The 27,495-nt window shown below is 42.9% G+C and overlaps 1 protein-coding gene across 1 annotated transcript; it reads left to right on the top strand.

Moving 5' to 3' along the window:
* Positions 1-166: 166 nt before the first annotated feature.
* Positions 167-27,495, top strand: LOC137359839 (M1-specific T cell receptor beta chain-like). The gene is made up of 9 exons (XM_068025537.1): positions 167-237; positions 1,039-1,231; positions 1,699-1,762; positions 2,871-2,957; positions 5,495-5,593; positions 23,553-23,903; positions 24,224-24,244; positions 25,614-25,720; positions 26,667-27,495. Exons 1-9 carry the CDS (start codon positions 167-169, stop codon positions 26,691-26,693), a joined length of 1,020 nt encoding a protein of 339 aa, XP_067881638.1. The 3' UTR covers positions 26,694-27,495.

The following is a 27,495-nucleotide window of genomic DNA, read 5'->3' as shown; positions in this document are numbered from 1 at the left end:
GGGGGTGAAAATGTAGAACTTTGGTGAATTAATTTCAATTCTTCAGCTTACAAGGGGAGACCTACAACTGCCGAATTCGTTTCACTGTAGGGAAGGGGTTTGAGTGGATACATAAGGGAGGGTCGCTAAAAGAAACAGAACAAACAGCAATGTAGATACAAATAGAATGATTGCGCTTGTGAGAGCAAAACAAGAGGACACAGACAAAGAACGAAAAATGTCAGATTGCATCGTTCAGTATGCAGTTCTGGTCTGCATATTATAAAATAAATGATGTAGAGGCTCTGGATAAGGTAAAACAAAACAGATTAACAGCTGTGCTGCCCAAACTGGGACGTTGTAACTATTGGGGAAGGTCGGACAGACTGGAACTCCTTTCTCGAGAGCAGTGAAGTTTGAGGGGTGACCTGGTCGAGGTCTGCACGATTTTGAAAGCGGTTTCGATAGGGTAGACACACCGAAGTTTTTTCCACTTGTGGGGAGACCAGAACGGGGGGGATCATAAATGTCAGATAGTCAGTAATAAATTCAATAGGGAATTCAGGAGAAATTTCTTTACCCAGACAGTGGTGCGAATGTGGAACTCACAACCACAAGGAGTGGGTTTAAAAAAGTAGATTGGATAAAAAAAAAATGGATTAAATGAAGGGGATGAGAGGAGTCTCAATGGAGTGCAAACACTGGAATGGAGCAGATGGGCTGAATGGCCTGTTTGTGTGTTGTAAATTCTATGTAATTCTATATATTCCCTCTTGGCCTCGAGCAGCAATGGATGAAACCATTTTGAGACACACTATTTTCAAGTTACTAATCGAACTGGTGAGCTATCCATATCCAGTGGACAATGAGGTGTCAAGGGCCCCATGAGCTTTCCTCATTCACCAGGATAATACCGGTATTAAAAGAGTTTAATTTATGACGATGTGTTGTTTAAAGTAGGGTTGCAGTAAATTGAGAATTGGAGATTCAGGGGTGATCCAATTGATGTGTTTAAGATAATGATAGGATCTGATATTTCCTCTGGTGTGACGGGTCCAGAACAAGAGAGCAAAACCTTACACTGATAGCTAGACCATTCAGGAATGATGTCAAGAAGGACTTGTTTACAAAATGCCCTGTGGAATCCAGAAATCTCTCCCACAGAAAGCTGAGGGAGTCAGTCGAAAATTTCAAATGTGTGGTTGATGATTTTTTGATCGGCAAAGATGCTAAAGGTTATGGAACCAAGAAGGCAGGTCGAAGGCGTTAAGGTACAATTGATTTATAATCTAATTAAATGTCGGAATAAGCACGAAGGGCTGAATGGTCTACTCCTGTTCCCCAGTTGCTATGTTCCTTTGGACAAAATTTCCTTATACTTGTAGGTTCTCCCTTATTATGAGGGGCTCCTTTGGAAAAGGACTCAAAGACAGGTGATGTTTTAATACATGAGTTTATCATTGTGCTCTGGTGAGATTTATTATTTCGGAGCTGGGACGAAACTCACTGTTTTAGGTAAGATTATGTTTGCACATGTAGATATTTATATATGTAAACATCTATTTTCATCTGTAAGTCTTTCTATTTCTTTATCTATCAATGGACCTATCTATTTGTTGGTCTGTGGATCCATCTGTCTGTCTGTTTGTCCATCTACTTATCTATTTGTCTGTCCATACATCTGTCTACCCATCGTTGTATTTTGGTATTGTTGTTTAGTTCAGTGCGGGCGGGTATACCAACCTGCTACATTTTGGGGACGGGTCCACGTTGACGATTTTGGGTGAGTTCAGTTTCTTTGTTTTCAATGAAGCAAGGGTCACCTGTAAACATCTTGCAAGAAGGATTGAATGAATAATTGTGAGGGACTTAGAGAAAATCTCCTATTGTCAGGACTGCCACGGTGGATAACTGACGAACAGGTCCACATAGAGACGGGGCAGACAGTCTTGGGAATTCTGAGAGCTATAACTGCAAACTGCCTGGTTAGTCCACGAGTTTACATTAACTTACAGTTAGCTTGCGTTAACCAGAGGCCACTATCAAATATTAAGGAATGGGGCAGTGAATTTCTTTTCTTCCAGAAGAGAGTTGGGGAATGTTTTTGTGTTGTGAGGTGATGATGTGGGAGCAGGGAGTATTCAGCCTTGTGTATTTTGGAGATGGCTCTAAATTAACAGTCCTGGGTAAGTGAGATGTTCGTCAAAATATGTCTCTTACTAGCATTGCAAACGTCGACTAGTTTAGTCTCTTCAATTTAAAGAAAGGAGAGAGAATGTGAAAACAGGCAAAAGAGTAAGCATTGCATTGAAGAAGCAAGAATTTAAATAGCTAAATGTAGGAGATTGGAGGAGGGCTGGTGAGAGAGGAATTTACAACCAGAGATCATGGCTGATCTGATGTTGGCCTCGATCCCTCTTTCCTACCTGTTCTCCATAATCCTTGGCTCTGCTCTCTATCTCAGTTTGAATGCATTCACGGACTCAGCCTCCACAGCGCTGTGGAGTAGGGAATTCCAAAGATTCACGACTCCCTGATCGAAGAAATTCCTCCTCCACTCCGTCCTAAATGAGCGACCCCTCATTCTGAAACTGCGCCCTTTAATTCTACAGGGGAACATCCTCTCAGCATTTACCCTGTCAAGCGCCCTCTGAATCTTAGAATTTCCCAGACCATCATCCCCCATTCTTCTTCACTCCAGATGGAGAGCAAACATCAGACAAAACTGGAGGGAGATGGGAAATTAGATTTAAAACAGTGAAAAAGAGACAGAGACAAGGAGATCAATTGTAACAGAATATAAGATAAAGAGCAATAGGGTGGAATAATGAATATAACACAAGGCAAAATGTTCCAACTATGTTCATTAACTATTGTGTATCGAGTTAAAGAAACGCGAGTTCTGATACAAAAGTGTAACATTGCGTCAGGCAACGATGGTTATACTTTTGGGGGTAATTCAAAACTCATGGTTTTAGGTAAGTGAGATAGAATCGAATTAGCTCTTTAAAGGAAAGTGGAATCAGAGGGATGTCTAGTTGAAATTTAAAATTATTCAAACCTAGTTGTGGATATGAGGACCTTATATATAAACATACACCTTGTATTTGTGTTCCGGCTTCATGCATTACTTCCGAGCCCCATATGGAATATTTCCTGAAACAAACTAGAGACGTATTGTGCATGTGGAAATCGACATGTGATAAGTACCTTGGATATCAGAGGTTGAATGGCCTAATCCAGTCCCTAATGTAGCTAAATCGGCGTAATGCGAGTTGATGATAGGAGTGAGGTACAGGGACAAATACGTGACAATCAAGAAATTTAGAATAAAGAGTTGAGGAAGCTGGAAAGTACCTTCGTTAAAGAAGGATTGACGAGGAGTTGAGCAAGGGAGTTAAGCTGAACCTCGATGAATCGCTGGTTAGGTCCCAGCTGGAGAATTGTGGGTGTCACATGTTAGGATGGATGTCAAGGCCTTAGAGTGGTTGCACGAATGATTTATTCGACTGGTTCCAGCGATGAGGGTCTTCAGTTGCATCTAGAGACTAGAGCAGAGAAAGTTTAGGGGGGATTTGACAGAGGTGTCCAAAGCAATGAAGGCTTTGGACACAGTACATGCTCAGAAACAATTTCCAATGCTCGAAGCGTTGGTAAACAAAGGGCACAGAGTTGAGGTAATTGACAAAATAAACAGGGGTGATATGAAGAATAAAACAATTATGCGGTGTGTTGTTATCTGGAATGCGCTGCCTGAAAGGGTGGTGCAAACAGACTCAATAGTAACTTTCAAAAGGGGGACTGGACAATTACTTGAAGGGGAAATTATTTCTACTGGTGGATGGGTCAATAAACAAAGGTCAGATATTTAAAATCATTGACAAAAGATCTACAAGGACAATTACTAGATTCCTTTTCACTCAGAGTTGTCAGAATTTGGGACACTCTAACTGAAGCAGAATGCTGACTCTATGTTTAAATAGAAGTTACAGGAACATAGGATCATCGGTACACAGGAGCAGGAGTAGTCCATTCGGCCCCTCGAGTCTGTTCTGCCAATCAATGCGATCATGACTGATCAGTGACCTAACTCCATCTACCCCCATAGCCCCATAATCCCTTAATAGCTATGGTTAACAAAAATCTATCAATTTGAGATTTAAAATTGACAATTGTTCCAGCAGAAGAGAGTTCTAAACTTCTACCATCCTTTATGTGAAAAGATGTTTTCTAATTTCATGCCTGAAAAGTTCTGGCTCTAATTCTTAAACTCTGTCCCGGAGATCTAGACTGCACAACCAATGGAGATCGTTTCTCTCCATCTACATCATGCATTCCCCTTAATATCTTGAAAACTTTGCTCAAACCACCCTTTAACCTTCTCTTTTCCAAAGAATAGGAAATGTCGAATCTTTCCTTGCAATTTAACCCTTGGCGTCCAAGAATCAGTCTGTTTAATCTACACTACACTTCCCCCAAGACCAGCATATCCTTCCTAATGTCTGGTGCCCATAAATGCTCAGAGGAACTCCAGATGTGGTGTAACCAGGGCTCTGTATAGCTGAAACACGACTTCTACTTCATTCTACCTATTAACTATTTTGCTTTACTCGTAACTGCTTTCTGAAATAGCCACGCAGTTGTCAAGGGCAACTAGGGATGGGTAACAAATGCTGGCCTTGTCATCGACGCCCACATCCCATGAAGGAGTTTTTTAAAAGCGCCTCAACCTCCTCCAGCACCCTACAACCCTCCCTATCCCTGTAACCTCCTCCAGTCCCTTACAACCCTCTCTATGTCTGTAACCACCTCCAGTCCCGACAACCCTCCCTATGTCTATAACTTCCTCCATGCCCCTACATCCCTCCCTATCTCTGTAACCTCTTCCAGCCCCGACAACCCTTCCTATCTCTGTAACCTCCTCCAGCCTCTACAACTCTCCGAGATCTTTGTGATCCTGAAATTCTGGACTGTCCGATTTCCATCAATCCACCATTGAGAGCTGTGCACTTAACCACTCAGCTCTGCACCTTTCTTTCCATCCACCTTGACGATACGAAGATACATGATCCTTTTGCATGTCGGATCCTACTCGAAGGGCTGAACGGTCAATTTATGCTCTCGTGCTGCTGTCAGCCAATATTCCTGTACTTGTCGGTTCTCCATTGTTGTGAAAGGCTCTCTTGGGATAGAACCACAGAGAGTTGAGAGGTTTTATTCAGGGATCTAGGTTTTGCTCTGCTGAATCGGAACTGGATCTAAGTTTTAGGTAATATCCCATCTACATAAATGTGCAAATATCCATTGTTCGATCGATCCACAATGTATCTGTGCATCCATCTATGTGTTTAGATATAGATACATTACTTGTTTGAGACTGTACCTGTCTACCCAACGCTGTGTTTTGGTACTGTTGTTTAGTATAGTGTAGGCGGGAACATCCAGACTCTACATTTTGGGGAAGGCTGGACTCTAACAGTTTTGGGTGAGTTACATGTTTATTCGATTAAGCCAGGATGGCTGGTTTCATATTGCCTGTGTCATGCAGATGTTCTGTCCATGGCTCTGTGCTCCTTTTCTCCAGCAGGAGAGATGAGAATGACAAGGGAAAAAGGTAGGTAAGGCGGTTTCCCGTTACTTTCGTCAGAACAAGACGATAACTGAACCCCTGCTGTTGACCTTGCTCTGAATCACACGTGAGCCATCTAGCTAACCAAACTAATCGGTCCCCATCCTGCATGCACAACTTACTTAATAATTATGACGAACTCCAAGTAAAATTTTCCAGTATTGTCAGAGCTGTATCTGTGGACATCTGACTAACTGGTCCATACATTGATGGAGAGCCAGTATTGGGAATGTTTCGAGTTTTAATTGCCAACTACCCCGGTTAGTTTATGAGTTTACTTTGGCCAATGACACTCAAAGGCCCATATCAAATATTAATGATAGGGACAATGCAAATTAGCAGGACGCTATTGATGAATGTTGTGACATGGTGATGTGGGAGCAGGAAGTAACCATCCATCATATTTTGTAGATGCCACGAAGTTAACGGTCCTGGGTGAGTAGAATATTGGTCGAAGTATATCAGTGGGCTCAATCAGCACTGAAACTGTTGGGCAGTTTGCTCCCTTCCGTTTGAAGAAAGGGGAGAGAACATGAAATTTGGAAAAATAAACAGTAAGCATTGCAGTAAAGAAGCAAAGGTTAAAACAATTAAACATAGAGGAAAGGCGAGGTGGAGAGTGGAAGAAAACTAGGGAGGCAACCATATGCAGAGAGGCACAGATTGGGAGCAAAATACAGACAAAAATGAACAGGAAAAGTCATTGTTAATTCGTGCTGGGATGCATTTATTGGCCACCCATAATTGCCTTCTGAGTGGTTTGTTAGGCCATGTTTTTATTCTTGTCATGGGATGTGGGCACCGATGGCAAGGCTAACATTTGTTGCCCATCCCTAATTGCCCTTGAACTGAGTGCTTTGCAATTTCAGAGGGCAGTTAACAGTCAACTGCATGCTGCAGGTATGGAGTCCCAGATAAGATGGTAGATGGGTTTTTATGACAATCGACGACAGTTTCATGGCACCCTGACAGATTTTTATGAATCAGCTGAATTTAAATCCCATCTGCGGCCATTTGAATTCACACAACCAGAACACTAGCCCGGGCTGCAGGATTACTAGCCCAGCAACATTATCATTTTGCTGGCGTCACGCCTGCGTTCAATGTGGTTTAGGTATTTCCACAGTGTTGTTAAGGAAAGAGTTCCTTTTTTGACCCATTTTCTCAGAGGGCGGATTATTCATTTTCAAACATTGCTCGAATCCCCCCAGAAATGTGTCATCAAGCCAGTGGTGATACTGAACATGAGCCTCCTCTCCCCCCCCACTACACCATCTAAACTTCTATTCCTTTCTCCCTCATGTCAGGTGCATGGCGATGGGGGTTGGTGTGCAATGAGATCTGCAGGAATGATAACAGCACCGCGCACATCAACACGACACCTGGGAAACTTGCACTAGTTTGGCAGACATGGGTCTCTCTGAGTGATAAGATAAGAGATAGCAGTGTGAACGATTTACTGTCTAGAGTAAGTGGCTTCTGTTTGAGGTCCCGTGGCCGGTATGTCCTGAGGTCCTGCACGTTGTAGAAGAGAGAATGCAGATCATGAAGCGGGTAAGGGATGGGGGAGGGGGAAGGGGAGAAGGGGTGCAACAGAGAGATGGAATGGAGAGAGAGAAAGAAAGAGAGAAAGCAAGCAAGAAAAAAACCATGAAAGGAAGGAAGGGAGGAAGGATGGAAGGACGGAAAGAAAGGAAGGAAGGAAGTAGAGGAAAGGAAGGAGGCTTGAGTGGATGAATGGGCCTGTTACTGTGTAAGCAGCTCAAGAGGGGCTGAATGGGCCTCCTCTTCTTCCTGTGTAACAAGGTCTAGAGGGGCTGAATGGTCTCTTGCTGCACCTGTGTAGCAGGCTGTGAAGGGGCGGAATGGCCACCTCCTGTTCCTGCTAACAGTTTTGAGACGGAATGAACGGCCTATAATTCTGGTCCAAAGGACTAAAAAACTTTCAGCAGCTCAATCTCAACTGACTTCACCAAGTGAAGCCCTCGGGAGTCTTTTCAGAGGCAGGGCCTTGCAAAATTCGCGTTCTTTTTTGTATGAGTGTCTATCACCGTGGGGACAGGGGGGACACTGTGATAGAATCCAATGCAGCCTCCGTACAAAAACCTCGCTCTACACACCTCGAGGAAGATCAGCAGAAGAGCAGTGGCAACAGAGTAAACGAATAAACATCTCCTCTGGATTATGGCGGGAGCTGGGCCCTTTCAATCTTGTAGATGCCTCAGAATGGTCCAGCTTTATAACCTAGAGCATTCCTCTGGAAAAGAGAATAACTGTGTTATTTGTGTGAAAACTGGTTACTCTTCAACCCCTGAAACACCACCCCGGTGTCTTGGGACCAATATTGATCCCTCAACCAACATCACAATGATCTGCTCATTAATCTCACTGCTGTTTGATGGGACTTCCTTGGTACAATATCAGTTGCTCTGTCTCCCTGTGGTGACCACTTCCTAAACAAACTGCTTCATTGGCTGTAAGCTGCTTTGTGCCTCCTGATTGTCTTGACCAGTGCTTCCTAAACGCTGAGCAGCCCACTTGTAGCAAACCGTTTTCGACCGGGTTGATGTAACATGATTTGCTGATGTGCCCAGACAGCACCACACAATTTCGGGACCGGCACCAAACTGACGGTGTTAGGTAAGATAATGGGGTCTTTTGTTCTCTCTACCTTCATGTGTAGCTGTGTGCATTCACAGCTTACTGCACCCCCTCCCCCACCACCCCCCCCCCCCCCCCCAACCCCGGACAGTTTAACGAGTTAGTCAGTCGGTTAGATCTGTCTCATGACCGCAGAGAATTGCGCCTAATTTCCCTCCTGCCACAAGCGTCCGTATGTCACTTTGGCGCGGTATTTCTCTCCCCGGGACGACACTGGCCCTTCCTTCTGGTTCGCAAAGACCAGTCCAACGGGACACCCGCTTGGTGATGTGTTCCACGGTAAACCGCCCGGCACAGACCCGTTCAGCTGCAAGGGTAACAGTTCCCGGGCCAGTTCATGACTGGGTTTAGGCCACTGTGCAGGAAACATAGCTTACTTCGGCGACGGGACCAAGTTAACAGTTTTCGGTAAGGGACTCTGTTCTTCCTATCAGATCAACATCGAGGTCTATATGCGGTTAAAAAATCGCGGGGAGTAAGTTCAGATATTAGATGCAGAAAGGGGTTAAATCATGAGGACTGGTTACTCAGACTAAGCTGACAGTCCCTTGAACCTAGATCATTAAGGGTTGATATAATCGAGGTGCTTGAGGTGTTGGATAGAAAGAGAGAAACTGCTTCTTCAGGTTGGGGGAAATCCAGAACAATTTAAATTCGAGCCGTTCAGGGGTGAGATCAGGAACTCTCCCCGAACCCCCCACAACAAATAAAATACTGTTGAGGCTGGGGGTCAATTGATAAGTTCAAATCCAAGATTGTTTGATTTTTGTTAAACAGAAGTATTGAGGTTTACAGAAGCAAGGTGGGATGATGGAGTTAAGGTTCAGAACAACCCTGATCTAACTGAATGGTGGAACAGGTACGAAGGGCTGAATGGCCACCTCCTGTCCCCATGTTCCAACGACCTTTACAGGCCATTGACACAGTCAGAACTTCAATGGAACAGACTTAACAATCTAGACTTGAGGGGGATTTTGCGACAGCCCCATACCATTGTGTAATGCTGGAGAAGCATATTTCGGAGATGGGACCAAACTGGTGGTTTTAGGTGAGTGAATGCATTCCTAATGCTGGAAAAGTTGATTCAATTTGGGAATTCACGTGGGGTGGTCGAGGGAGTGAAAATATGGGAATTTGGTGAATTAATTTCGACTCTTGAGCTTACAAAGGGAGACCTACAACTGCTGAATTCATGTCACTGGATGGAAAGGGGTTTGAGTGGAACATAAGGGAGGGTCTCTAAAATAAACAGTGCAAACGGCAATTGTAGCTGCAAATGAGAGCAGAACAAGAGGACACAGACACAGAACGAAAACTGTCAGATTCAGTTCTTTAGTATGCCGTTCTGTTCTGCATATGATTAAAAAAGCAGAGGCACTGGATAGAGCAAAACAAAACATATTTACAAGTGAGCTCCCAAAACTGAGAGAATATAACTACAGATAAAGAATGAAGAGGCTGGTGCTGTTTTCTCTAGAAAAGAGAAGGCAGAGAGGATAACCTGATCGAGGTCTTTATGATTATGACAGAGGCAAGATGATTCTACTTGTTGGGGAGACCAGAACCAGGGGACCATCAATATAAGACAGTCACTAATAAATCCAATATGGAATTCAGGAGAAGCCTTTTCAACCAGAGAGTGGCAAGAATGTGGAATTCACTACCACAGGGAGTGGGCTGAGGCAAATAGCAGAGATGTTTTTAAGAGGGAAGCTGGATAAACATATGGGGGAGAAAGGAATAAAAGGACCTATTGATGGGGTGAGATGAAGAGGGTGTGAGAAGGATAATGTGGAGCATTTAATCGGCTAGGATGTAGTGGGCCGAATGGCCTGGTTCGGTGCTGAAGTGTCGATATGATTTGATGTATTCCCCATTAACCTGAAGCGTTTGAATGGATGAGAAATATCAAAAGGGATTTTTAAAATTTGTGAATGGAGACTGGGTGGAGAATGCACATTGAACGGCCTGGGGAACGTGAGCTGAAAGTCCAGGGCAGATTGCGAATGATCTTTCCTCATTTACCAGAATCATGCCGGAATTAAATTGTGGGGGCAGGTTGCTTAGAGATGTTGAGCATTGGAGATTAAGGATTGATCCAACTGATGTGTTTAAGATAATGAGAGGATTCGATCGGGTAGATAGAGCTGCAATTTACACGGGTGTCAGAGCCCAGAACAAGGGTGAGGGTGGAGAGGAGCATTAGCTTAACATCAAAGCTTGGCCGTTCAGGGGTGATGCCAGAAAGGACATAACTGAACAAACGGTGGTGGAAATCTGGGCCTCTCTCCCCTATGAAACTGCTGAGGCCACAGGGTCAATTGTCACTTCCCAATCTGAGAATGATAGAGCCTTGTTAGGAAAAGGGTCTGGAACACAAACAGGCTAATGGGGTTACAATACAGATGATTCATGACCTCACTGAATGTCAGAACAAGCTCGACGGGCTGAATGGCCTACTCCAGCTACAGTATTTCTATGTTCCTTTGTGCCAATACTCCTGTAGGTTCTTTCTAGTTGTGAAAGGCTCCTTCAGGACAAGAATCAGAGAGAGGTGAGAGGTTTTGATGCAGGGATTTAGCTTTGTGCTCTTCTGATATTTACTACTTCGGAGCTGGTACCAAGTTAACTGTTTTAGGTACGTTACCATCTATATAAACATCTATTGTTCCATCATCCACAATGTATCGGTCTGTGTATCCATCTTTATGTTTATCGATCTACGTAGCTACTTTTCTGTCGGTGTATCGGTCTATCCAAAGGTGTGTTTTGGTAATGTTGTTCAGCATAGTGCAGGCGGGAGCGACCAGCCTTTACATTTTGGAGAACGTTCGGCTCTAACAGTATTGGGTGAGTTAGACCTTCATTCAATGAAGCCAGGGATGCTGGGTTCATCTTGTCTGTGCAGGCTGGTGGTCATCTGATGTACTGGCTCTCTGCTCCTTTTCTCCAGCAGGAGAGAGGAGCATGAATGTGGAGCAGTGTCTATGAGGAGGCTTCCCCTTGCCTTCCCCAGACATGGTGAGAAATGAACCCGTTCTGTAAGCATTGTTCTAACTGGCACGTTAGCCAACTGAGCTATCTGGTCCCCAACTTGTGTGTAGAAGTTAATTAATAATTATGAACAACTCCATGTAAAATCTTCCAGTATTATAAGCACTGTATCTGTGGACATCTAACATATTCACAGATGGATGGATAGACGGTACTGTGAATGTTGCTGGCTTTAATGGTCAGGCCCCCTCTCCCCCACCTCCCCACCCGGTTATTTTATGCGTGTACTTTGTTGTATGGTCAGCTCATGTTAGTCAAAGGGCAATATCAAATATTAATGAGATGGACACTGAAAACTGGCAGGGCGCTATTGAGGAATGTTTTCGTGTTGTCACATGATGATGTGGGTGCAGGAAATACCCAGCTATCATATTTTGGAGACGGCACTAAGTTAACACTCCTGGGTGAGTGAGATATTTGTTGAAACATATCAGTGGTCTCAGTAATTATTAAAACTGTCGGCCAGTTTGTCCCCATCAGTTTGAAGAAAGGGGAGAGACCATAAACTTTAGAAAAAAACAAAGAGTAACGAAGCAACAGTTAAAACAACTGAACATAGGGCAATGGCGAGGTGGAAATGGAGGAAGGTTAGGGAGGCAAACCTTATCTACAGAGAGACAGATTGGGAGCAAAATGCAGGGAAAAGGGGACGGAAAATTAGAGAGACAAAGATGGGAGAGGTCGAGACAAAGACAAAAGAAATAACAAAAAGAGGTAAAGAGGGAAAGGGCGGGGTAACAAATGCAACCCAATACAAAACGATGCAACTGCGCTTAATTAACCGGCGTGTAGAGAGTTAAAGATTCCCTAGCTTTGTTACAACTGTGTAACATTGTGTCAGGGAACAATGACTATACATTTGGCGATGGCACAAACCTCGTGGTTTTAGGTAACTGATTAACGTGGCGTCAGTGAGAATCATTCCGCACGGTCTGATATGGTATAGTCTGATTGAAATTTACAAGATTAATATATGAAGATAACACTAATCATATTCCCTATTCAGCTGCATCCGTTTCTTAACAATGACCGATTGTGTGTGTGGAAATCAACAAGTGATAGCTGTCTGGGAAATCAGACTCTGAATGGCCTACCCCTGTCCCGAATGTAACTCTATTGGTTTAATGCGAGGAGTGAGATAGAGAGTGAGCTTGGTCAAAAAAAGGGTCAAGATGTTTGAAGTGACCAGTTGATGATGCTGGAACGCACCATTATTGGTTAAGAATTCACGAGGTGTTGAGTGAGGAAGTGAGGATTAACATTTACAAATCACTGGTAAGGTCCCAGCTGGAGTATTGTGTTCAGTCCTGGGTACCACACTTTATGACAGTTGTCGAGGCCTTAGATTGGGAGCAGAAATGATTCACCAGAATTGTACCAGAGATGAGGGACCTCAGATAGTTGGAGAGACTGGAGAACAGAAAAGGTTAAATGGAGATTGAATAGAGGTGTTCAAATTAGTGAAGGTTTTGGATAGAATTAATAATCAGAAACAGTCTCCATTGGTAGATGGGTCGGTAACCAGAGGACACAGGTTTTGAGGCAATTGACATAAAGGACCAGTGGCGGGATGAAGAGACATTCTCCCACAGAGGTAGTTACTGGATCGGGAAGGCATATCTGAACTGGTGGTGGAAGTTGGTTCAGTAGAAACTTTCAAAATGGAAATTGATAGATACTCGAAGGGAAATATACAGGACGATGGTAAAACCTTTCATAAAGCCAGCAGAGGTCCTATGGGCCGAATGGTCTCCCCTTCAGTGATGGATATTTCTGATTCTATGACCTTGCTCGTGAGCCACAAATGTAAATTAGGAGATATATAAACTAAGGAGATGTGATCTACAAACGCTTTCGAGGACAGGGTCCAAGTGTGATATAGACAAGACCTGCACCTCGCCTTGTGAGGTTTTGTTACAAGGGTCTCTCACTGTGTTCTGGCAATCAATATTACTTCGGAAGCGGTACCAAGTTAGTTGTGACAGGTGAGTCCAGGAATGTTAGGCCAATTCTGAGAATGCATGTTGTCTGAAATGGTCGGAAAGATGTTTAAGGCTCCGGGTTCATTGGTGAAAGACATTTTTCCAATGCATTTAAGATACAAACAGAGACAGAGAGAGAGAGAAGGAGAAAGACTGATTCTTGAACTGGATATGTGTTTAAAGAAGGGAAAATTTCTCCCATTTAGCTTACTATGGACAAACAAACAAGAGCTGTATTATTCACTCAAATATTCGGCAACTTTTCAGGGACCAGTCTAGTTTAGTAACAGGGCTGAAACACTGTGTTCTGGAAGCTACGACTATTTCTTTGGTGACGGGACAAAACTGACTGTGTTGGGTGAGTTGGACGTTCTTTGAAAAACAATGATTGCAGCTCACGCTGTTTCTGAGTTTCAGTTTGCAACTGAAATGTTGCATTGACAAGTAACAAAAAAATTTCAGGCAGCATTTCCAATGTGCATAAAAGCCAGAATACATGGAAAATACTAAGATGCACAGGGAAAGACATTTTTTTAATTCGTTCGTGGCATGTGGACCAGAATTTATTGCCCATCCCTAATTGCCCTCTGAGTGGTTTGCGAGTTCATTTTTTTTCATCAGATATGGGCGTCGCTGGCAAGGCCAAGATTTGTTGGCCAACCCTAATTGCTCTTGGACTGGGTGGTTTGATGTTTCAGAAGGCAGTTGCGAGTCAACTGAAGTCTGAAGTCACTTCTCTGACAACAGGCGGGATTTTCTGACAATTGACGATAGTTTCATGCAGTTAAACCAGACTTTCATTTATCAGTTGAAGTTTAATTCCTCTAGCTACCCTCGGGATTTGAACCAGAACATTACTAGCACAGTAACATTATCACTTTGCAACCATCGCCCCTGCACTCAATGGGGTGTAGGTCTTTCCGCAGTCCTGTCAGGGAGGCAGTAGCAGATTTATTAACCGTTTTCTCAGAGGGCAGATTATTTGTTTCCAAAAAATGCTGTCATCGTTCTTCCCCCAGAATGAGTGAAATAAAACATCATAATTACATTTAATTATATAGAATTTACAGTGTGTAAGCAAACCAGTGGTGAAACTGCACACGAGCCTCCTCTCACCCTTACTTCATCCAATCTTCTATTCCTTTCTCTCCCATGTCTTTTTCCAACTCACTCCTTGAAAGCATCTCCACAATTCACCTCAACCCATTCCCTGTGGTAGTGCATTCCACATTATTACCACTATCTGAGTAACGAACTTCCCTTTCTATTCCTCACAATGATTTTCTAATTAACATTATAATGCCCTTAACATAAAGAGTCAAATCTCCAGTGCATTCTGTGTGAGGTTTTGCATCAGTGCACCAGCTTCATTGCTCTTCGACCTGTAGTTATACTATTGTCATGTAACATTGTGTACAGGAAATACTCCGTATTACTTCAGTGACGGGACAAAATTGATTGTTTTAGGTGAGCACAGAACAGAAGCTTTTGTTGTTTTCGTTAATGAGGATATTTGAGATTCTCAGACGAAATTAGATGCTCTAAAATACATCATGTTCTCGGTCACAGAATCACCTCGCCGATTTATATTGGCAGCTGGACCTGCAATATCTTGGTTTAAATATCTTTCACATTTGTTTTCAACTCAACCCAAGGCCTCCCTGTCCCTGTAACGTCCTCCGGCCCCGACAAACCTCCCTATCCCTGTAACCGCCTCCAGCCTCTATAACTCTCCGTATCCCTGCAACATCCTCCAATCCCGACAAATCTCGCTGTCTCTGTAACCTCCACCAGGCCCTATAACTAACCTTTTGTTCTCCTGTCCAATATCTAGGGTGCATTGCCGCTGTCTTTACATCACACATTAATAGTATGTAAATCTACAATTTGAGTACATCATTTCGAAGACGGTGCATTTTAGCATTTCTAACTAGATGGGAGTTTTAACACTGACAGGCATCACTGCTCAAATAACTACGATTATACTTTTGGCGATGGGACCAAGTTAGTAGTTTTCGGTAGGTGAACGGTTACACCATTGTATTCATTTTACAGTTTAATTGCTATTAGGTTGCCTCCAATGGGGAGTGGCGAGGGTTTAGTTAATGATTTGACCCAATCTCCAGCCTGCCTTTAAAAGAGATTAATTTGCTTCACTTTTAGAGTAACACTATTGTTAAATTGTTCCATTCACTATCCACTGGGATAGTCAAACTTGATAAAGCCATTTGTTGGTCTATTGTTATATTCTGTGATTGCCCACAACTCTCCATTATTCTAGTTATCAATGGGAATATCAAGAATCTCATTGTAGCTTTTTATGTGAAACTAAAGCCGTACTGGGATGTCTAACATCAGATATTTTGATGGAAAACCCTCTGATTTCACCTCTCGCAGAGGAATCCGTAGTAAAAGTACATGATAATAATTGATTGTAAAAGATCTCTGGAACTCCCTCTTCAACAAAAAGCTGTGAATCCTGGAGGGCGATTAGACCTGACAAAATTGAGATGGAAATAACTTTGTTTGGGGAGGTTATCGAGGGATATCGAGATCAGATTGGTAAATGAAGTGAGGTACAGATCAGCCTTTGAATAGAGGAGCAGGATAGAGGGGCTGAATGGCCGCCTCCTGGTGCAATAGGTTGTCTGGAAGGTAATAGTTTTGTAATGGGAGTGTAACACTGTGTTATGGAAAGACCGAACCATTATATTTTGGCCAAGGGACCAAGCTCACAGTTTTGGGTATGTAAATGTTAAAGGCTTTGTTTGTCGAACTAGTCCTTGAAGCGGCCAACACTCCCAGCTGATACACACTACTGAGTCAGCGGCGCTTGAGATGGCTTGGCCATGTGAGCCGCATGGAAGATGGCAGGATCCCCAAAGACACATTGTACAGCGAGCTCGCCACTGGAATCAGACCCACTGGCTGTCCATGTCTCCGCTATAAAGACGTCTGCAAACGCGACATGAAATCGTGTGACATTGATCACAAGTCGTGGGAGTCAGTTGCCAGCGTTCACCAGAGCTGGCGGGCAGCCATAAAGACAGGGCTAAATTGTGGCGAGTCGAAGAGACTCAGTAGTTGGCAGGAAAAAAGACAGAGGCGCAAGGGGAGAGCCAACTGTGCAACAGCCCCGACAAACAAATTTCTCTGCAGCACCTGTGGAAGAGCCTGTCACTCCAGAATTGGCCTTTATAGCCACTCCAGGCGCTGCTTCACAAACCACTGACCACCTCCAGGCGCGTATCCATTGTCTCTCGAGATAAGTAGGCCCAAAAGAAAGAAAAGAAAGAAGAAGGAATAGTCTATCATCATATTCTGTAGTTTCCCAATGCTGTCCAGTTTTCGAATTATCAACCAGCACATCGACAATCTTATTATCCTTTCAAAAATATAGAAAATGCTGTGTGACATTAAACCGACAGAGAAGTGCATTGAGTTGTCTGACGTAGAATGTTATGGTGGAAATGCCTTCTTGTGATTGGCTGAATTGTTTTGGAATTGGGAGACATTCCTCAGGCTCTTTTCTCAGGAGGGTTATTGGGTGGAGTAGAATCCAGGATAGACATGGCTGTAAAGACATGACCCTAATACTTTTGTCAATCCATACTTTATGGGCTTGCAGCCAATATTAAGTCAACAATTCTGATCTGTTGCCGCATAAAATTGTTAACCTCACACTAATTAATAAAAATGACCACTTCGATTTTGTTTTAGAAGATTGTGCTTTGCCTTCATCCGTATAAAATTCAATCCCATTCTTAAACAGAGTTTGTTCAGCTTGTTATGATTAACGTCCTGAAGCAGTGATCTTCTGGAATGAATGCTCACTGTTGATAATGGGACAGACTTCTAAAAAAAACAGTTGATGGAAATAATTAGACAAATATGCATGTTGGACACAAGAATACCACTCTGCCCATCTTACTAGAGTCGGCTGTTGGGAAATGTTCTCCAATTCGCCTCCCTCACCCCTTTTCTTTCTATACAGCCCTGCAATTTTCGCCTTTTTGAACTATGATCCAATTCTTTTTTGAAGTTCAATATGCAATCAGTATCTATCACACTTTCAGGTAATGCATTCCATATCACAACAAGTCGTTGTGTAAAGAAATGGCCCCCTCAATAAACATCTGGATCTTTTGCCAATTGCCTTAAATCTATGTTCTCTGGTTGTGAAATCTCCGGCCAGTGGAATCAGTCTCCCCCTACTGACTCTAACAAAGCCCTTCGTGGCTTTGAAATCAACTATTAAATCTCTCCTTCACCTTCTCTGGGAGAACAATCCCACCTTCTCCAGTCTGTCCACATAACTGAGTCCCTCATTTCTAGGACCATTCCAGTAAATCTCTCTCTGCACGCTCTCCAAGACCTTGACATCCTTCCAAAAGTGTGGTGCCCTGAATTGGGCACGAGACTCCAGCTCAGGCCTAACTGAGGGCCCTGGTAGTTTTACAACTGGCCTGTGACATTGTGTTCAGCTGGGACCTCGATCTCTTACTTTGGCTCTGGGATTACGTTCTAGGCAGGTAAACAAGAATAGATCTCAATATTCAAATTTTATTCGCTCTAAGTGTTCATTCATTGCTTCGTAATTCTGCCAAAACTCACAAACCTGGCCACATACTGGAAAACTTGAGTAAATTTGTATCCCAAGATGCACAATTTTGCAAAGACAACGTTACCAGACTTCTCTGTGTCTACCCTCTGGAACCCCCCAACCCTTTCATAATCTTAGACGCCTCTTTCAGGTCACCTCTAAGCCTTCTCTTATCTATCATAATGGCTATTCAGTCTTTCCTGATAGGTAAATATGTATGAAGACGAGAACTGTGCACAGTGATCCAAGTGTGGTCTAACCGAGGGATATGGAGACCAGAACTGTGCACAGAGCTCCAAGAACGTCTAAGCAAATTTTACCATAATTTCTCTGCTTTAAAATGGAATGGTGGAGAAAAGGACAGACAAATCTACACATTGCTATTGGTTGAATTATAATTGTTCAAAGGTGTCAGAGCATTCGATGAAGTATCGTGTAATCATTGGTCCCCAGCAGTTTTAATACTGCTTTGTAACACTGTGTTCTGGAAACAGCACACCTCTCCGCTTTGGCGATGGGACAAGATTAACAGTTCTGGGTATGTAAAACCGAGCGATGTGTCCCCCCAGTGGTCAATGTAAAAGCATTAATCTTCACCAATGTAAAAGCAGAGAGGCAAGGCTCAACTAGTAGTGATTATCTTAAAGGCTGAACTCAGGAAGGGCCACTGTCGAGTTCATAACAGATGCAAACCCGAGTCAACGATTTTGAAAGGACTCCAATCAAACACAAGAAGCCACAAAGGACCATTCATCCCTTGAGCCTCTTACACCATTCACTTAAATCATGGCTGAGTTTTATCTTAGCTCCAGCTACCGTCTTTGGTCCCATAACCTTTAACACACTGACCCAACAAAAATGATTGAATGTAATAAACAAAGACTAGATCTAGTCAAGGTTGTAGAAGATTAGATACTAAATGGCAAACTCACCTAGTCTTCCTTCAAGAAAATAACTAAATTGAGTGCATAAGGAATTGACTTACATTTATGATGAAACACTATTTCAAATCAGAATTCAAAGTGAGAGGTACGTGGCAATGTCCAAACAGTTTAACAATTTCACTACTTGCTTTCTTGGCATACTAAATAAATATAGGGAACAAGCTACTGCATTGGCAGTCTACGGGAACTGTTAGGCAATCCTAGTTTTCTGATAGGAATGTAGCATTGTGGATGTAACTACTAACTTTCATTTTGGCCCCGGTTCCAAATTAACAGTGTTGGGTAAGTTTTAAAAAATGTAACGTTTTGAGTGCGTCAATTAAATTAGTTGTATATTTACCCATGGCATTGCACTCCAGTACATAACTGCACAGTGCTGTATGTCTGACCCTGCTACCCAGATTTCCCTCGTTGCCCCACTTATTACCAAATTATCGTAATAATTATTATATTTATTTCGCAATATTTCAGCAAGATGTATTCTGAAAACAAGTAGGATAAAGCAGAGAAGATTAAGTGGTGGTGGGAGGATTGATACCAGGGAGAAAGGATTTCAGCTTTGTAGAGAGACTGGAAAAGCTGAATATTGTTCTCCTTGGAGCAGAGAAGGTTAAAGAAGATTTGCCAGTGTGGTACCAGGGATGAATGACTTCAATTGTGTGGAGATACTGGAGAAACTGGGGTTGTTCTCCTCAGAGAAGAGAAGGTTAAGGTGGGAATTGATATCATATTCAAAATGTCCAAAATCATATGTTTTGTAATAGAGTAAATAAGAATAACTCATTTCTGCTGGGAGAAGGGTCGGTAAGCAAAGAGAACAGATTTGTGATTGGCAAAAGAAACAAAGAGGGAGATGAGTATTTGCTTTTACACAGCCAGTTGTTGTGATGTGGAGTGCACTGCCTGAAAATAGCTTAAACAATGCATTTGATGCATACTTGAAGGCTAACAAATGTAGGGTTATGTGGAAACAGCAAGAAGCTCTGGGTGTTCGCAGAAGATTGAGCAACCTGAAGGCTTAATTCTAATTGGTATCCTCTGATGCAGTGCGACATAGTACTTGTCTGCATCTTTAATATTGACTAATATCCAATAATAACAGCAAACAAAGCACAGGGCTTCCTTTGCAGGGGATTAGCTAGCATTCCAAAGCACAGAAGTTACATGAAACTTATATAGAACTTTGGTTAGATTGTTGCAATTACAATGAATTTCGATGTAAAATCCCCAGCGCCAACTCCATCCATCTAGAGGGGAGAGACACTCTTGTTAGTTTTAGTGTAGGGTTGCAGCATGGTGCTTCAGGATATGAACAGTATTCTGGAGGGGGCACGAAGCTAAGCGTTTCGGGTGAGTAGCTGACAGTACAAGAGGTCTCAGTTAATGATGGATGGACAGAAGTCTGCTGTTGTTCTACGGATGCAGTTCTCTAATTGTGGGGAGGGATTTTAGCAGATGAACAAGAGGATTCATTTCACGTGTAGGGGACATTTACGCGGGATTCGTGCATTGTTCTGTCAGTGAGGCGGTGGCTCCTTATTTCTGTAACTTCCTCTGGACCTAAAAGAAACCCTGATGATTTCTCTGTGCTCCTCCAATTCTGGCCTCTTGTGCATCCTGCCCTCCCTCGAACCCACCATTGGCGGCTGTGCCTTCAGCTGCCTGAGCCCTAAACCCTGGAATTCCCTCCTTATACACCTCTGCTTCTCTCCCTCTCTCCTTCTTTGAGAAGTATCTTAGAACCTACTTCTTTGACAGGTCACCTGTCCCTAATATCTACTTCGATAACTCGGTATCAAGTTGCTGTCTGAGTTGCTCTGATGGTGTGATTTTTCACTGCATCAACGGTGCTAGTTAAATGCAATTTTTTTGTTGTTATTAATCACCAGGTAGGCCTCGCCTGGAGTATTGTGACCAATTCGTGGCGAACACACTTTAGGAAGGATGTCAAGGCCATAGAGAGGGTGCAGAAGATGTTTACTAGAATGGTACCAGACATGGGGAGGTTTCACTTGTGTTTAGAAATGGGAGAAGCTGGGATTGTTCTCCTTGGAGCAGAGAAGGCGAAGGGGAGATCAGTGTTGTTTTATTAAACTTATTCTTAAAATAAAGACACATTCGCAAGTAACCAGGAAAAGCAGACAAAATATAAAGGGAAAATTAATTGAAGACAAACAACAGCGTGGTGAATCCCGGAGGGAGGAAGTCCCAATAAAAGTACAATTGTTAAGACCAAAATTAAACTTGTGTTCAGCCCCTTTGGAAACAGGCAGATTTTGGACAGCAACGTGCGCAAGGCATTTTCTTGTATTGCAGCAAAGGTACCAAACTAACTAGTTCTAGGTAAAGACGCACCATTGTCAAACTGCATCTGTCAACTGCAGCTCAACTGGTTGAGAAAGAGACCAGTTCTCAAAATGCTGCTTGGGTTTAAGCATTTCAGTGAAGTTACAGAGTGGTAACACTCTTACCTCCGAGTCAAAAAAAAAAGCGAATTCCACATTCTCACTATTCTCCGGGTGAAGAGACGTCTCCTGAAATCTCCATTGGTTCAATATTCAGAACAGAAATATAACAAAATTAGGCATCAGTCATTATGTTAATGATTTTATCATTTTAATATTCAAGGCATTCTCACAGAGTCTTGTCTGTAAACCCAAACCTGTTCAGGTATTTCTTTCGCAATATTACGCTCATAGAGCTTTAGAGTTAAAGAACTGACTGTGCAGTGTAGTCACTGTTGTAATGTAGGGAAAGATTTCAGCCAAAATGCGCACAGCAAGATCCCACAAGCATCATTGCACTAAATGACCAGATAACCGGAATGGTGGATGTGAAGTGTTGAATGAGGGATAAATATTGGCTCGGACACACTCCCCTTATTTTCTTTGAGCCAATACATTGTTTCTCAAATGGTACAATTTTAAATTGGGTGCAGGAACAGAGAAACCAGGGGGATGTATGTTCATAAATCTATGAAGGTGGCAGGGCAGGTTCAAAAGGCTATCAAAAGGCACACTGAATCCTTTTGGCTCTGTAAACAGAGGCACAGAGGGAAAAAGCAAAGCTGTTATCATGAACATTTATAAAATACTGTTTAGGCCTCAGTAGCAGCATTGTGTTCCACTCTGGTGCCACCCTTTGGAAAACACGATAAGTCCCTAGAGAGAATGCAGAGTAGATTGACTGGAATGGTTCCAGAGTTGAGGCACTTCAGATATCGTGAAGAGATTGTAGAAGCTGGGATTGTTCTCCTTGGAGCAGAGAAGGTACAGGGAAAATTTGAATTGAGGTGCTGAAACTCAGGAAGGCTTTCGATAGAGTTAAAAGGGAGAAACCTTTTTTTCCAGTGGTAGGAGGTTCGGTAACCAGAAGGACACAGATTTAAGGTCGTTGGAAAAAAAAAGGGGGATGAGGAAATATTTTGTTTGAACAGCGAGTTGTTGTGATTTGGAATGTAATGCCTGACATGGTGCTGAAAGCAGATTCAATAGTAGCTTCACTTCAAAAGTAGCTTTCAAAAGGGAAATAGAGAGAGTTTGAAGGTACATAGTTTACTGGGTTATGTGAGAAGAACAGGGTGGGGAGTAGGATTAATTGGCTAGTTCTACCAAAGAGCTGGAATTCACACAAATGGCCGAATGGTCCCCTCCTTTCATGTGTGAGTTTACGGTAGCACTAATTATTAAATATTACATTTGGGGGAAGAGACAAGAGTAGGATTAGAATCATAATGCAGCACACAGGGGGGCCATTCCGCCCATCGAGTCCATGCCAGCTCTCTGTCTGGCAATCCAATCAGTCCCACTACCCCGCTCTATCCCTGTGGCACTGCAAGTTAATTTGCCTCAAGTGTCCATCCAATTTCCTTCTGAAATCATTCATTGTCTCCGCTTCCACCACCCTTGTGGGCAGCGAGTTCCAGGTCATTACCACACGTGGCATAAAAGTGTCCCTCCTCACATCCCCCTGCATCTGTTGCACAGCACCAGAAATCTGTCTCTCCTGGTCCTTGTACCAACAACTAATGGGTGAAGCTTTTCTTTGTCTACCTTATCTAAATCCGTCATAATCTTGTACGCTGCCATCAAATCTCCCCTCAATCTCCTTTGCTCCAAGCAGAACAATCCCAGCTTCTCCAACCTAACCTTGTAGCTAAAATCCTTCATCCCTGGAACCATTCTGTTAAATATCCTCTGCACCCTCTCAAGGACACTCACTACCTTCCTCAAATGTGGTGATCAGAACTGGCTGCAAAACTCTAGTTGTGGCCTAACCAGAGCTTTAGAAATGTTCCCCATAACCTCCCTGATAGGAAAGGGCTCTAGATAATGGGACAAGGTGAGTGATAGCCTGGTTATTGAGAACAGGCTGGCCCAGAGTTCAGGATAACACTTTTCAGATAGACAGGAGAACCTCTTTCATAATGAGACAGACTTGTACTTCACTCAATGACGAAGAGGTTCAGATGATCAGTTTCTGCCACTTTGGGTTAAAATGTACAAAAGCAGGTCGAGGTTGCAAACTGATTCTACGTTTTATGACTGATCGGTGTTCGGGAAACAGAGAGGTTTATTCTGGAGTTGGCACAAAATTAACTGCTCTGGCTAGAATTGAAAGGTTGATATTGTTTGGTGGTTTAAAATTCTCAAGACGGGTTTCATACTCATCCATATTCTCTCCATTTAATTTTCCTGCAGGCGAAAACGATACGATTAGGCCTGCCAAAGTTACTGTCTTTGAGCCCTCTCCCGAAGAGATTAGAGAAAAGAAAAAAGCCACTGTGGTCTGCCTCGTAAGCGACTTCTACCCCGACAACATCAAGATCCACTGGCTTGTCGATGGCAAGGAGAAAGATGCCAATGACACGAACATTCATACTGATCTCAATGCCATCCTATCAAAAGAAAATACATCTTACAGCATCAGCAGCCGGCTGAGATTCGACGCCCTAGATTGGGCTCGGTCCAAGAACGTTGAGTGCAGAGTAGATCTCTACACTAACGAATCAGTGCCTGCAACAAGCAGTTCAACATTAGCTGTCAAAGCAGGTAGGCACACTAGTGAGACCAATACCATTTTATTTCAGATTCAAAGAAATCAGAAAGTTGCATTTATATAGCACCTGTGCTCTTATGAAAGTACGAATAAGCAAGTAGATGTGTCAGTAAGTCAATAAATAATTAAATAATTCATGAAATAGAACAATATTGTAGTGTAAAGGGGAAGATATGGTTAAACACTCGATTAAAATGACTCTCAATATATTAGACTACAGTGCGGGACTCAATTGTGATAATCTACATTTACACAGTGATTTCATAAAATATTCTGATGCTGAATGTTTATTGATTTCTCTTTCTTTTCCCAGAAATGTGCGGTATAAGTAAAGGTGAATATCTATCTGCTTCTATCTGTATCTGGTCTCCACACTTTGTAAAGGAGGTGAGGGTCCTTGAGAGGGTGCAGAGGAGATTTACCACAATGGTTCCAGAGATGAGGAATTTTAGCTACAAAGTTACATTGGAGAACCTGGGTTGTTCTCCTTGGAGAAAAGGAGATTGAGGGGCTATTTGACAGAGTTGTACAAGATTATGACAGGTTTACAATAGGTAGACAAAGAAAAGTTGTCCCCATGAGTTGCTGGCATAAGGACTGGGGGGGGGGGGGTCACAGTTTTCAGGCTTTGGGAAAAAGATGCACTGGGGGGGGGGATGTGAGGCAGAAGTGTTTTATGCAGCGAGTGGTAATGACCTGGAAGTCACTGTCTACGAGGGTGGTGGAAATGGAGATAATGAATGATTTCATAAGGAAACTGGACGGACTGTTGAGGGTAATTAACTTGCAGGGCAATGGAGATGGAAGGGGAGAGCTGGACTGATTGGATTGCTCTGTAGAGATCCTGCATGGACTCGATGGGCCGAATGACCTCTTTCTGTGCTGTAATGACTCCATGACTCAAAAAATATTCACCAATAATTCTGGAATTATTACTGTGTCAGACATTTCATGTATATACTCATTTCAACATTTCCAAGCTGTAGTTTTACAGTTATACATACTATCATGCACAACGTGTTTATGAGAAAACTCCTCTGGGAGGGAAAGGCCGTTGGAATTTCGAGACCAGCCTAGTCGAATGATATAACCTCACGGTCCTCTTGGGTTCACGACCTCAGGGAAATATGTTGCCCTGTGATGAGGGAGAGGGGACGCCTGGGGATGGGAGGGGAGGGAGCTGTGTACACCTGTCTTAAAACTTACAATTCCTTGGGAGTTGATAGTGTGAATCTGGCGTGGAGATAAGAGGGACAGTTCCACTTCCCAGAGGTTAAATTAGTTTAACACATCATCTCAAAGAAGGTTCCTCCAAAGTTGCAGTGCAGCACACACGCTGTCTACTGGCACTGGGAGAGTCAGTCTGGATTATGGGGTTCATGTCTTTGGACTGGGGCATGAACCCACAATCGTACGACTCAGACAGGAGAGCGTTACCCACTCAGCTGGAGCTGATACATACGTGAGCCATAGCTGACACAGAAGTTACAGCGGCCCCAATTCAGATCGGCCATATTGCTGAACTCCATTTGTAGTTAGGAATACCCCAGGGCTCCTTGCGTCAAAGGGAGATCAGTTCTGCTTTCGCAGCTCGACCCTTACATTGGGCTCCTTTACTGACACACATTACATTTTCACGCAGTAGCATTTCTTGCCTTGTGAGAACAGAGATTGCATCATTTTCTGTTACATTTATTTTACAGAGGCGAAAATCCAAAGCATGGCAACAGCAAAACTGACATACCTGATCCTCATCTGCAAAAGCATCTTTTATACAATTTTCATCTCAACAATTGCTTGGAAAACTAAGGTAAGATTAAACTTACTGAAGTTCTTAACATAGGTATTGTCATGGTGAAACTGGGTAAAGAAGTTTCTCCTGAATTCCAGACTGAAATTACGAGTGACTATCCGATATTCACGAGCCCTAGTTTTGCATTCCTATTGCACGCAGATGGAATACACCAATTCACTTTCCATTCATTCCTGCGCCCACAACACTAACCAACCAATTTAATCCAGTTGAACACAATTGTCAATGTTCTGGAATTTCCCTTGGAAAATAATTGAACTTATTGTGATTTTACAAGACTTTATATGCAAGCTTAGGAATGCATGAGCAGGAAAGAGCATGTGCATGGTTCGTCTCGATTATTCATGCACATGATGATCTGGTCAGGACAGTGATGTCGAGTCATTGGAGAGGGTGAAGGGGCGATTTACTTGAACGGTAACAGTGTTGAGGGACCTCAGTGATGTGAGGAGAATACGGAAGTTGGGATTGTTCTCCTTGGATCAGGGAAGGTTAAGGAGAGATTTAATAGAGGTGTGCACAATGATGAATGGTTTGGATAGGACAACGAATGGGGTAACAGCTTCAAAGAGGCAGCAGGATTGCCCAACCAAGGACACAGCTGTAAGGTGATTAGCCAAGGGAGCAGAGGGGCAGGTGAGAAATATATTTTGAGCCAGCGAGTTGTTGTGGTTGAGAATGCACTGGCTGAAAGGGCGGTGGAAGCTGATTTAGTAGCAACTTTCAAGAGGGAATTGGATGAATACTTGTTTGAGGGGGTGGAGGTAGTGGGGGAAGGAATAGTCTCAGGGCTATAGGGGAAAGAACTGTGAAATGGGACTAATTGGACAGCTCTTTCAAAATGCCAGTATAGGCACGCGGGACGAATGGCCTCCTTCTGTTCTGTATCAGTCCATAATTCCATGACGGTAATAACGCCCTCTTTTTTTTTATCATATACCAGACGTCTTACAGCAAAAGGTTTGACTGATCGTCGCAAATTAATGAACTCAAAAGATGGATAAGCAGCAGAACACACGAGGGAGCAAGGGGAGAGAAAATACGATTATTGTGAATATCTCGGGGGTGAATTTCGTCTAAACCACTCCCGCTGTACCCGCGTAACTTTGGCGGACAACCCTAAATACCCATCACCACTGCGGGAAACGAACAGAGGAAATTTTAAGCCCCAGTCTGTCTTTTCCACTAGAATAAGTCCTTTCATATTCTCGTCAATGTATTAAATTCCTGTTGTCTCAGGAGGTGAAGCTTTGAGAAACGTGCAAACTTTTTTTCCAGTTTATTTTGTCTGTTTATTAATTATTATTCTGTGTTGTTTGAAACGTTATAAAGAAACAGACAACCTTACAGGACGAAAGGAGGCCACTTGGCCCATCGTGCAAGTGCTAGCTCTTTGAAAAAGCCAGTTGTTAATGCCAAGGCGATCAATTCCAGCTTTGCTGATCTCTCCATGAAACTTAAGTCCCTCATTCCGTGCAATTCTCGTAAAGCTGTGTATAATATTAAGCAGTAGTAAACAAATTGTAACTTCAAGTTCTGTTTGGTGCAACTATTAATGTCTTTTTTCCCTTTTCTGTTAATGCAGAAATGTTATTACTATTTGTATCAGACACCTCATCGATTGCAGATGGAAAATGCGCTCATAATTGTCCATTATTTGTCGTGGGGTTCTCAGTGGATCCAGTATCGACAGCTCGCTTGTGATCTTCTACATTTTTTTTCTTTTCTTGTTCACTGGTTAAGAAATAAATAGAATATTTCGACAAAGAAAA

This window comes from Heterodontus francisci, unplaced genomic scaffold (genome assembly GCF_036365525.1).
Source record: "Heterodontus francisci isolate sHetFra1 unplaced genomic scaffold, sHetFra1.hap1 HAP1_SCAFFOLD_419, whole genome shotgun sequence".
NCBI classification, from domain to species: domain Eukaryota; kingdom Metazoa; phylum Chordata; class Chondrichthyes; order Heterodontiformes; family Heterodontidae; genus Heterodontus; species Heterodontus francisci.
The sequence above is the reverse complement of the archived record's forward strand: the minus strand, read 5'-3'. Positions and strand labels throughout refer to the sequence as shown.